We start from the raw sequence: 12594 nt of genomic DNA on the forward strand, positions 1-12594 counted from the left end.
CACGGTTTGCCTTGGACATGCTGTTAGGCAGGGAAAAGAAGAAGCCCAATTCCGTGGCTGTGCCACACTATTCTCCCAGCTTGCCGTGCTCACAAAAAAACTCACAATACTCCGATAACGACATAAATTTTTATTTAGAAATATAGCTATATCATGGAGATGTATACAATTTCCTCTCTTCAAATAGACTATTTCGCTAGAGAAAGGGCAGAGATTTAGAGAGTTTGGCTCGAGGCACCGGAACCGATTGTACCGGCGGCCGCGTTACTTCAGCGTCGAACGAGGACGCTCCAGGTTCATATTGGTGAGCGATGTTTTGCTACCCCGACTAGACCCGGAACTGCTGCTCGTTCCTGTTATACGGTAGGGCTGTTTGGTGCTTCCCGGAACGACCGTCGGCTGCGTACTGCGTGCAATCTGCGCTACCGCCGGCAGGGCACTGGAAGGGGCCACCGGCGTTGGCCCCGGGCAGGCAGCAGCCAGTGGAGGCAACGGGCTCCTCGATCGGTGCTTCGACTGCAGGGAACGGCCGTCCACCGTCAACCCATAACCGTACGGTGCAACCCGTGGTATTTCGAGCGAGTGAATCATCTCGAACTGTCCCGTGCCCGCCCGTTTGTCCTTCGTATTGTCGATTACCACTGGAACGATCACGAGAAACCATCAAGGCACCCGTAATTCTCACATGCCGTTCGGTCTTACCCTTTACGAGATCTTCGAGCACTGCGGGACAGATGACCGCCGTCACTTCGGTCGACGACGATAGGTCCGGGCTGGTATTGATTTCGATCAGCATCGTGCGAAAGTTCTCCGTCACCATGAAGTCGGCTCCGTACAGCTCGAACATGTTGCGTTCCATCTTCATGCCGTCCAGACTGGCGCACACGATCGCCAGGATGTTCTTCTTCATGTCGGGGTAGATTTTGCGCTCCCAGTAGAAGCCTTTGTCGAGCGATTGCAGGTGCTCCTGGAAGCGGCGCAGTGACCACATGTTGCACGTTGGCAGCGCTTCCGCACCGTCCCGCACCTCTTTGACGTAGTTCTTTTGGATGGAGTAGTTGGTGAGGTGGATCGACTCGCTGAAGTCGTCCAGATTGAACTTCTGCGTGCTGAATCGCAGATAGCAGGTCTTATACATCCACACCTTGAGCAGGTTGTTCGTGTAGGTGATGAGGAAGTACTGGCGAACGTCGAACTTGGTGCTGTGGATAAGCAACGGACGCTCTATGGTGGACAAAGTAGAAAGGACTCTGTTATTTTCTTAAAGCCCGGATCCATACTGCGTGGTTCACCCATGGTTTGATTTCGTTGCATTTGCACCAAAAAGTGAATCGTTTTTTCTACATTTTAGCAGCTCTCATTGAACTAAATTGAATTTACTTACTTTAATTTACTTTAGTTTTACAGAACTGCTCATTATTCAGAATTGATTATCTGAAAAGTGGGCCAAACTTTACGCAATAGTTCACTTTAGCTTTTTGTATAAGTTTAATGGCACTGTCTACAATTTTATCGTCCAGAATCCACATCCAGAAGCATAACCACACAAAACCGCCGGCCGTGCAAATGGTTCGTATTATCATTTTAAGTAGCAAATTCATTTCATGGTGCCGGGACAAATGGATGCCGTTAGTTAATGGATAGATGTGATAAATCGATACAAAAAATGGGACACCGGGACAGGGAATACGCGGCGTGATTACTTGAGACCTACTGTAATCGAAAGTTGTTATCTTAAAATTGATTCCAGGCATGGATGGTACGGCGAGGACACGTTCCCACAACGATGGTAACGTTGCTATTTTCCAACTTCTTTCGCCCTCGCTGCAACAACTTTTTGCACCACCAGAAATGAGGCCAATTATCCAATCAACTCACGGAGCCACGATATCGTCTCACTTTTTAACGGCTATCCGTGAATGCAAGAATCTACTTCCATCGTTCGATTTGCTTTCTACCGCGAAACCACCCCGATGTCCTGGCGTACATTGTTTTTATTGACGATCGCGGGGATAGTGCCTGGCTGGCTGGCTGGCTGGCTTGGCGTCACGGGAGGACCTGTTGGATCGAACAGTCGACCTTCACCCGGAAATGGCCCAGGACGGGGCGACGATAGGCAAACGTGGGCTACGAACTCTGGTCTGTGGTAACTACGGAATGGTGGCGGTATTACATCCAAAGGCACCACATTACTTACAACAACGACCCATGACCTGGTTGCGCCGTAGCGATGTGCCGACGAGTTGATCCTATCTACGCTGCGCTTCAACACGATACTGACCCCCTAGGGTGGCCCACTTATAGAAAACAATTCGAGCCAACCGTCAATCTTCGCTGTTTTCGATTTCATGCCGATAACACTATTCCATTGAAATCGTTAGTTTTGTACCAATTAACAACCGGAAGCTATCGGCTTTTGTATGGAGAAGCGTCCTTGTAGATGGCAACATTTACTAACCCAAAACAGAGAAGAAAAGCAGAACGTGCCCCAACGAGACAGTCCTTTCGCCATTATCGGCAAACATCATAATGCGGAATTAAAATGTTACGTGACGAAAACCCGCGTATGATTAGGCCTCGGCACGTGGTCGTGCCGTCACAGACAGTATGTTCTCCGAGGTTCGTGCCATGCGGTCGTACTGCATGCGCTGTCTGTTTTGGAGGTCAACACATTGTGGGTGATTGCACCGCCATAAACTATCAGGAGTCCTCCACTCAACTGTGCCCGGCTCAGTGTTTATGTTGCGTGGAATGAAATTTATTCCGCCTTCAATAAACGAAGTGTTCGCAGGGTGTGCCTCGTAGACGGGCGCCATTCATAACGACCGAAGGCGCCACTCGCACTCAAGTCGAAAGGAAGCGAAAAAGTTGAGCAAATTCCATTAAAAATCGTACCATGCCACAAATGAAGCCAATCAAGCATAAAAGTAATCACGAAAGCCATAAAGTGTAGAAGTTGAAACTGTATTTTAAATACCTAAAGCACAATACCTAATTATAGTACTAAAGATGTACTAAAGGTTAAAGATAAAAAATAAATGCTAAGGGCGTATGAATCGACTACTCCTCATCTGATTTGATGGGCTTCCATGGAGTTAAAATAATTTCAACAATGGGGCTATGTTTCAGCGTTCCTTTCAAGGACAAGTGTCAATGTTCCACTTTCCACTTTTAAAATAACAAAAAACATTGAAACTCGTCCAGGTCGAGCATAACGCAGCTTAGCTGGAATGAGCAACTGTAAATCGAACAAGCTTGGAGCTTAAACAGACAACCTACTAAATTATCAGCACCGTGCTGTTTGGCATTCTGTGTCTTGCAGTGCCCGATCGGATTTTCGTACGTCGGAAACCCTACGGCAATACTTTCACTGGAAGAAGTTTTGAAACCAACAGCAGTCAGGTGCTGCAACCGTTCAATTCTAAGCCAACGTCCAATGTGAGGCACAAGAAGGATAATGACATTGGCCGCGACACTATGCGAACCGTCCGTTACCAGGGAAGTGTTTCGAGGGAGCATAGAAAGTTATGTTGTTTAGTGTTCTGCTATTTGCGAACGGTCGCTAAAGTCGGCAGTAGAAGTTCCATTAGCTTTTTCGTCTATTTCTAGCTCGTTTAGATAAGACACTGTTTGATGGTGGTAACATTCTGGTTGAGCGCGCGGGGTCTTAATTTGTTAATAGTCAAAGAATAGAATGAACAGTTGATTTCTATTGTAAATAGCTAATATAAAACAACGACAGACAATGAAGCCAAGCCCATATCCGTACACTATGGTTCCAAAAATAGCAGAAAGCGGAAGCACTGTTCTAAAGCCCGCAACGAATCAGTTTTTCCGCTCTGGCACTGTTGTCGACTCCGAGCGGTGTTGGCTTCCGTCAGACCTTTTTGGACTTCACAATTCGCTGCCTTCGCTGGACCGCTGGAATGCAGAGCAGAAAAGCTCGCCCCAAAATTGGATAAAGCGCCTTGATCGATGAAGGAGAATGAGTCGGAAAAAAGAAGCTTAATGCGGTACCCTACGACCGCACGAACAGCGAAATTACCACCGAAAATAAAAGAAAATGGATAATCAGGTAATGAAATCAGTTCAAACTTGGTTTCTGCTGGGTGGCCGATTGTGCGCCGCACAGGACCCGTTTCAACAATTAGTAAATGGCTGAACGGGAAGCTTCGGGAGACCTCGTCGGTGCACACAACGCGCCGAGTCAAACCGACCGACCGCGTTGTCGAAACCGGTCGGTTCCCGTTTGGTCGAGGTAGTAAAAGACGGGAAAAGTTTTACGAGATTTATTTTTCCCACTCCCTAAGGCTCCGGACGTGGTGGCCAGGTTAGATTGATAGTACCAATAAAGCAATGGCGGTTCTTCCGGAGCAGGCGGACTACCAAAAACCGTTTAGTCCTATTTATATCCGCCGACGGGACGACGCTGCAAGCGAGTTCGAAGCTTCCGTTTCGTCCAATGCCAACCTCAAAGGTTAGCGTATCGTGATTATAATGACCGCGTCGAAACTTGACAGTGAACGTATGATTTAACTACGTGATGTAGGCCGTAATCATGGAGCTCGTAACGGAAGGGCCACGGAAGCTCGCAGCCAAGGAACCTATCACTCGGAATGGTGGAACGTTATTTGTGTTCGACCGAACTTAGGTCGGTGGCATTGGAAAAAGTAACCCGCAACTTATGGGTTGTGTGGAGTGCCCTGACGTTTGTTAGATAATCTTGGTTTTATAGACTTGTCGTGGGTTCATTAAAGCATGGCGCCAATTCCGAACGGTTCCTGTATCTAGTGGTGGAAAGTGCAAAAAATTGTACGAAACTCACCGATGTACTTCTGAGCGACGTACTTGACGTCCGGATTCGAATCGACGTGCTCGAGCAGTTTGCGGTCGTCGTTGAAAATCATAATGCCGAGGCCGCGACACCGATTGCCCGGCTTCAGGATCCACATGTTCCGCGTACCGTCGATCTTCATATCCGGAAATACTTTCGTCGCCTCGTGCACCAGCTTCTTGATCTGGGCGACAAGTGACAGCACCTCGTAGCCCGGTATGCTGCGGAACTGCAGCTCTCCGGCCAGTATCCGTTCCATGTCGTGCCGGTTCTCGGGCGTCAGCAGTGGCTCGCAGAACTCCTCGTGGTCGATGTCTTCGTGCTGGGCGCAGCCCATGTGGTACTGCAGGTACGCCATGGCCGTCCGCAGCACGTCGGTCGTCAGCGTCCCATCGTCGTCGAACGTAAACTCCAGCTGCTTCGACATGTGGTACAGAAAGCTACTGACGATCGTGAGCTGGTAGTCCTCCTGGAACTTCGTGATGATGTCTTCCGTATCGAGCAGATACGTTCGCGGATAATCGAGCACGGCGAATCCCTCCTCCTGGTGCCAGTGGGCCGCATTGATCAGCCGTATCAGGTTCTCCTTGACGGCGAAATCGTATGGCCGCTCGTAGTGGATCCGGCTTCGGAACGGGGCGTAGAACCGGTCCTGCTTGCAGTCCCGCATGTTCCGATGCTGCCAGATGAAGTACGGCAGGTACGGTTTGAGAAACTTCGACACCAGCGCCTCCTCGTACTCGTTCCCGTTGGACGCCTTCTGGAGCAGCGCGTGGTGCGACAGATCGCGCAGCAGGGCACTCCGAAACGTTTGCTTCTCGAGCCAGTGTCGTGTTTTGAGTGCCTTCCGCAGCGCAGGATAGTGTCCGACGATGGAAAAGATGTGCTTCTTCTCCGCCGCCGACGCAATTTTCGCCTTCAACTGCTTCTGTTTCAGGAAATCGAAGCTGTAGTTGCGAAAGAACCGATGCTTCGGTGTTCGATTCGAGTCGTCGTCCTCGTCGAACGCGGTCTTCATGCGCGGGAACGTACTGACGGCGAGGTTAGGATTCGGCACCGGAAACGGTCGTGACAGCGGTGACAGGCACCGGTCATCGGTGTACTGCGAGCGGAGCGGAGCATCGAGCATGGCCGACGACGCGGCCGGCAGGGCGTTGAGGAACCGTTTGGTCAGCTGAGCCGGTGCCTGCTCGAACCGCTCGTGCAGCCGCGCGCCATAGTCGATCTCGCCCAATTCTAGCGTAATGTCCGCAAGGTCAACACCGGGATCATCGTCCCATACATCACTGGTAACAAATTTAATTTTTAAATGCATTTTGCTTATCTACTCTGCTCTCCGTTCTCCTCAGCGCGGCGGCTTCAGCTCCAGCACTCCAGGCGCGCGCAGATCGCGACAACAAACGACGGAAACGAGTTCGCTCCTTTCGGACACGGTTTCTTGGGCTAGACTAGGTAGAGTAATATAAGGGATAATTGCGCGCGGTCAACGACTTGCACGACCAGGGAGCGATGGGTCCGGACCGCTCCGGGGTCCCTCGCTCGTGACGCTCGTACACTTACACACCGAGCAAACCGGATGTACACTAGAATCTACTGAAACACAAAACAATTTGGTTTAAGTAAGGTGGAACCTTCAATTTTCACCAAAGGCACGCGGAAAAGCGCTTCGTGGAAACGGGCAGTCGAGGTGGCACCATTGCTTCTACTACTTTTTACACTATAGAGGCCGCCGCCGCTAATGCCTTTCGCAAGCGAGCGACACGGAACGTGGTGGCTAGGACCAAAGTTGGCGGTGGTAGCTGTGTTGTTAGTGCTGGTGGCAGTGGTGGTGTTAGTGATGGCAGGGGTTGCTTTGCGTTTGGCTGTGAGAAAACTGCCGCCGCCGCTGCCGTTACTGTTGCTGCACTGGCCGCCGCTGCCGCTGCTACTCGCAGTGCAGCCGTATCCATAGTTACTGCTAGCGGTGCTGCTGCTGGTGCTGCTGCTGCCCATAAAGCAGTGGCCACGCGTGACAGGCAGATTGAGGCGCGTATGCCAGTGGGACGGTAGGACGGAAGGAAAGGACGGTGTCGGTGGGTGGTGTAAGGCATGGTGAGGGGTGGCGAGATGAGCGTTGCCGGTGGCGTAGGGTGCACAGGACACAGGCTTGAGCTGTAGTAGGTGAGAAAAGTCATCACCGTTCTTTCCGCCCCAGCAGCGCAGGGCGGCGGTGCTCCACGGTTGCTAGAATGGCGATGGCGGCTGAAGCATGGCGGAACTATGGTCCGGCCTGCCACCACCGCCAGACACCAGGCCGGTAGTGTTGGAGCGCTGATGGTATCCGGCGGGTCCGTGCGTTCGGTGGCTGTCGGTTCCCGAAGCTCCCGAGAGGTCCTCGGCTGATAGGGCGTGATGCAGCTTGGTGGCCGTTGGGCCGGTTGGACGCACCGGTTTGGAGGGCCTAACCCGGAGACTAAACCCGAGGGTGTAGAAGTTGTTCGAAGTCGTCCCAATGCGTCCGCCAGATGGTTTGCCGCCGTACCGTACCGTCGAGGGGAAGCCACTCGATGGGTTCATACTGATGCCAGCTGCATTCTCCACCGTACCCAGAGACAACTTCTCGGGACTGCTATCGCTCGGCTCGTCGCTCGAGTCTCCGGAAGCGCTCGTGGAGCCACCAGACTTGCCTTCGCATCCGTTCGATTGTCCTTTGTCCGTCGCTTCGTGCGCTTTGGCAGTGAGTGAGCTGAGGGTGTTGGAGTTGAAGTTGTGCTGGAAGAAGCTGGTCGTGGCCCGCTCCCAAGCCTCGACACTGTCGATGTACGTTTCACCGTCGGTCAGGTACTTGGCGCCGGTGCCGCCATTGCGCCGAAACAGTTCGCCCGTTTTCGAGATAATGTAGGACTTTTTCTTTTCAAAATCGTACCGCAGGTTGGGGGACTTGTGCGAGAAGTTGGACCGCTTGTAGAGCGTGGCGGACGTTACACCGCAGGCCCCACGCAGCCGACCGCCGGCCAGCAGCTCATCGTCCTGCTTGTTGTCCCGGAACTGCATGCACTCGATCAGGTCCATGATGACCGGCGAAGCAGGCTGCTTGACGGTGGCCGTAGCTGCCGCCGACGTTGCCAACCGGGACACCTGCAGCACGTTCTGGACAGGTTTCAGCGGCAGCATGCGCATGCGATCCTTCTTCATGGAGCTCTTCGGCGTGATACGGTGACCGCGCAGCTGCAAGTTTAGCCCCATGTAGGCCGGAGTTTTCGGGATGATCTGCTTGTAGATCAGCTCAAACGAACCGGTCGGGGCGTTCGGGTCGGTTCGTCGATCGATAACCACTGCGGAGAGGCGAGGGCATCCACGTGGCTGAGTGGCTTATTCGTGGGTTGGCGAACGGAGAGCCACCTCGTAACTTACCTCGGATCGTGTCCTCCACGCACTGCGGGCAGAGCCGCGCCGTGACACTGGTGCTCGGTGCCAAATCCGGACTGGAGTTGATCTCGATCAGCCACGGAAAAAAGTCTTCGGTGATCATGAAGTCGGCACCGTACAGCTCGAACGTGTTGGGCCGCCGGTCCATGTTGTCCTGGCAAGCCAACAGCGAGCCGATGATTGCCTTCTGCATGCCCGGGTAGATGCGCTCGGACCACATCTCGTACTTGTCGATCTGGCGCAGGTACGCCTGGAACGTGTGGCAGTCCCACATATTCTCGTGTGGCAACCGCTCATCGCGTACCGCGTTGTGGTACTTCTTCTGGATTGCATGGTTCGTCAGGTGCACCGATTCGTGGTAGTTCATTAGATTGTACTGCTGCGAGCTGAACCGTAGGTAACTTTCCTTGTAGAACCAAATGTTCAGCGGTTGCACGCTCGTGATCATGAACCATTGCCGAATGTCGAACTTTGTGTTGTGAATGATAAGGGGCCGTTCTGGAAGAAGTGAAAGGCAAGCGTGAAACAAGGGACCCAGTGGCTACGCAGCGTGATGAATTTGGCCCTATTCAGGCCCCATGTGTTTAAAGCAGTCTAGCAGAATCAGATGAAGTCTACTTTCTAATAGTGGGAACTACTATTGTACCACAATTTGATCGATATTTCTTCAGACATAATGCTTCCCCAATTATAAGTAGCAAGATGCTAAGCAATGTTTCCAGCGGGGTCGCTAGCCCCTGGATCCATTGTACTTTAGAGTTACTAGAGCCATCCAGGAAGCCTTTACTGAACGAAGGTTGTACATTAAAATGGATTCCATTAGCTCCATCCCTAGCTGTAAAGATCTGATGAAAAAATTGGAGAAATGGGGAAATGCGCGTTGTTTTTGGTGCATTGGGTGTTCGGAAGAATGCTGAACTGCAAATTCCTTCAGACAAGAATGCAAAACTTGCACCCCACAACCGGAAAGGTAACGCACACAACGATACATCGAAACAGCTGGGAAACAAACGGCGTTTCTATGGCGAAAGTTCCCATCGAGCGGCCAAAGTTGCCGCCAACACCAAGATACGAAATTCCCCTTTTGGAGTTCCCCATTAAAGGGTTCTTTTAATGGTGCTCCACAGCCATTGGGGGACCCTCTCACTGATGGATGACTACTCTATGCCGATACCAACACATTTATTGCCTGAAGCCTCGGGCCTCGGGACATTAGAGTGAATGCAAAATAAACTGCACCAAACTGGTGGCGCAGCGTAGACGCATTCCTTCACATCGCCCACAGGTCGACCGCATCTTACCGATATACTTCTGGATAACGTAGCGTGTTTTGCTGACAATCGGTGGATTGACCATGGCGATGATTTGCTTGATGTTGTTCATCAGATGAATGCCTCGGCCACGGCATTTATTGCCGGGCTTTACGATCCAGATGTTCAGATAGCCATCGAGCGCGTACTGTGGCCAGTAGCTCTTGATCTGCTCCAGCACCGACTTGGCCTCGGCGAGGTAGAGGACGATGGCGTCCGCGTCCCGCTCCTCCTTGAGCAGCTGTATCCGGTTGTCCTCGTGCGTGAGCAGGTAGTGGTGCGTGAGGAACACATCCCAGTCGTGGTCCCACACCTTCGGCTCCTCCTCGATGTCGATGTCGTTGTGCAGGCAGTAGTCCAGGTACTCCTTGCAGCGCGTCAGCGAGAACGCGATGCACGTGCTCGGCACGTTGCCATCGTCTGCGATGATGGCGTCGAGGCCTCCGCTCGCATGCCGCTCGACGAGCCACTTGAGCAGGCCCATGGACGCCGTCAGCCGGAAGTTGTCGACAAACTCGTTCAACTCCTCCGGGTTCCAAACGTTATAGCACCGCGGAAAGTAGGTCTCGGACATGCCCTCCTCGTAGAACCAATGGAAATCGTGGAGCGCCGAGCAGAGGCCCTCCTTCGTCGTGAACGGGGCCTTCGCGAACCGGTTGATTATGAGCGACGAGTTCTTCGTCAGATCGAGCCAGTCCGCCTTCTCGCGGCGGGCCGTCCACAGGAAATCGATCGGCGTGTGCTCCAGAAAGCGCGACATAATGCTGCGCTCGCACTTGGCGATGTGGTTCTTGCGTGACTCGCCCGGCTTCCGGTCCGGCAGCTGGGACACCAGATCCTCCAGGATGAAGCCGGACGACGAGGTCGAAGCCTGCGCTTTCACCCGGAACCCGTCCAGCTTCTCGACCCAGCCGCGCTCAACCAGCGCCCGGCGCACGGTGTGGAAGGATCCGCGCAGCAGAAACACCCGGTGGTGTTTGGTCGCATCCTGCACCTTCTTCCTTAGCTCGTTCAGCCGGTCGGCATTGATCCAGTTGTTTTTGTACGGATTGATGAATTTCACCGTCGCTGTCAGCGGCCCCAGATTGCCCTCGATAACTTTGCCCGGTTTGCCCGCATCCTTTTCCGTCTCCGTCCCGCCGGCCCGCCCGCCAGTGTCGTCCTTCGCTCCCTTGCCCTCCCTGCACCCGCCACTTCTCTTGCGCTCATTGCCCTTCTCCGATTCACTTTCGTTATCCTTATCGTTTTCACTACACAGACTACTGCTAGTATCACTGGCCTTATCACTATCACTGCTGCAAGACGTGGGCGGTGTGCTGTCGCTGCCGGTGCTGCTGGCACCAGCATCGCTGTTACTTCCACTACTGCTCCCGGCGCAGCGGACACTGCGGAGAGCACCGCCCCGGCAGCTACTCCCGCTGGAGCCACTGTCGCTACCGCTACCGCAGCTATTCAGTTCATCCGTCTCCATCGTCATGGCTAAAATGGCGGCGCGTCCGGTGTCGGTGGGTGCCTCCTGTGGCTCAAGCTAGCGGACACGGCACAGCACCAGCAGCAGCAGCAGTACTTCTTCTTCCGTCGGAACCTTCCATCGGACTGGGAGGCCCGATTTAAAGCAGGTTAACTCCATCGTGGCCGGGCCGGGCTCGACGTGGAATACTGGGCCACAGCACATCACTCGTCGTCGACGCTCTTCGGCGCGAAATTGTGTCATTCGGCCCAAAACAGTTGAACCCTCATTGCCGCCACCACAACCTATCCTCCCCGGGGTGGGGCGGGGTGGACGAGGGGTCCCGGAGCAGGTCGAACGCGGAACCAGACTGAACTAGATTGGTTCTCGGGGCAGTGGAATTCGCGCGCCGCTTTCAACTCCTGTCAATTGGAGTTCGCATTTCGGAGCTCTCCCTTTTGAACCCTTCTTCGATGGTCGCTTTCTCTCGCTCTTTTCACGAATCACAGCAAAACGGAGTAGACACTACTACCCTGTCCACACACAGACACGCACATGTAGAGACACACACCGCTGCACAGTACACGGCTCGGTTCCTCCAGGGATCGAGCTCGCCTGAATCGAGGAAGCGAATTGGAGAATGAAGTAGAGAGTGTTCTGGCCGGTTTCGACGCTCCATAGCACACTAAGCAGCTAAGCCTCTAACCATCACTAAGCAAGAACCCAGAAAACCCCGCCACTAACAGCAACTTCCGGGACTACGGCACTATCACCAACAACACTAACCGCCACCCGCCACCGAAGCACATGGTTCGATTCAAATGTTTCATTTCGCTTGTTTATCTGTTTTCGTTGCGCCCGCCACTCCACGTTTCCCTTCACGCAGAACACACTCACTCACACAGTGCTGCCCTCCCCGGAAAAATCCACACCCCCACCGCTGCCCCACGAAAACACCTACACTCACCCACACACACACACACACTGTGTTCACATGATGGAATGTCTGCCCCGACTAGAACCAAGCGCCTCCATCAAGCAGGATCGTCCGTGTGCCGTATCGTCCAGGGATCCAGTCCGTCCACGCGGGCTCACAATGGCGCTAATACTGACGAGTTCCGGTTGCCGTTGGCTCGTTTTTATAGTGTCCGCGGCTTCGGGCCGCCAGGAAAGACATGCCGAACGCACCGAACGGAAACGAACGGCAACGAACGGAATGTCAGCACTCGGTGCAACTATAGCGATGCAGTTCTTACAGGTTCTATGTAAGAGATTTGGTGTGCAACGTTAAAAGTGTTGCTGTTGGATTTGTTGGTCATTTAATACGATCCTTGCTTTAGTGGTTGCCTAAGTTTTAGTAGTTTGTTGGCCTTTAGTAGTTTGTTTGATGAGAAAAAACAACACTTTTAGAAATAAATGTACTGCAATCTACTTAATATCTACTTGACTAATATTTTGAGAGAAACAAAATTCTCGCTTTGACAATTTCGGTGTTATTAAATCATTAATCCTTTAATTCATCCAAACTGCCGAGCAGTCGCGGACCGCAACCCGTTATTAATAGTTGAACATAGTTGTGTCTGTTTTAATGC

At 52.7% G+C, this 12594-nt stretch overlaps 2 protein-coding genes across 2 annotated transcripts; both read right to left on the bottom strand.

Annotated features, from left to right (window-relative positions):
* Positions 1-264: 264 nt before the first annotated feature.
* LOC131211443 (tubulin glycylase 3B) lies at positions 265-6149 on the bottom strand. Its single transcript, XM_058204905.1, has 3 exons — positions 4826-6149; positions 703-1224; positions 265-641 (listed from the first exon to the last, which is right to left on the bottom strand). Exons 1-3 carry the CDS (start codon positions 6147-6149, stop codon positions 265-267), a joined length of 2223 nt encoding a protein of 740 aa, XP_058060888.1.
* A 908-nt stretch (positions 6150-7057) lies between these two features.
* On the bottom strand, positions 7058-11029 carry LOC131207787 (tubulin glycylase 3A). The gene is made up of 3 exons (XM_058200417.1): positions 9544-11029; positions 8228-8740; positions 7058-8148 (listed from the first exon to the last, which is right to left on the bottom strand). The coding sequence occupies exons 1-3, from the start codon at positions 11027-11029 to the stop codon at positions 7058-7060; spliced, it is 3090 nt and encodes a 1029-aa protein (XP_058056400.1).
* Positions 11030-12594: the final 1565 nt, after the last annotated feature.

The sequence above is a fragment of the Anopheles bellator genome, chromosome 2, assembly GCF_943735745.2.
Source record: "Anopheles bellator chromosome 2, idAnoBellAS_SP24_06.2, whole genome shotgun sequence".
In the NCBI taxonomy this organism is placed as follows: Eukaryota; Metazoa; Arthropoda; class Insecta; order Diptera; family Culicidae; genus Anopheles; species Anopheles bellator.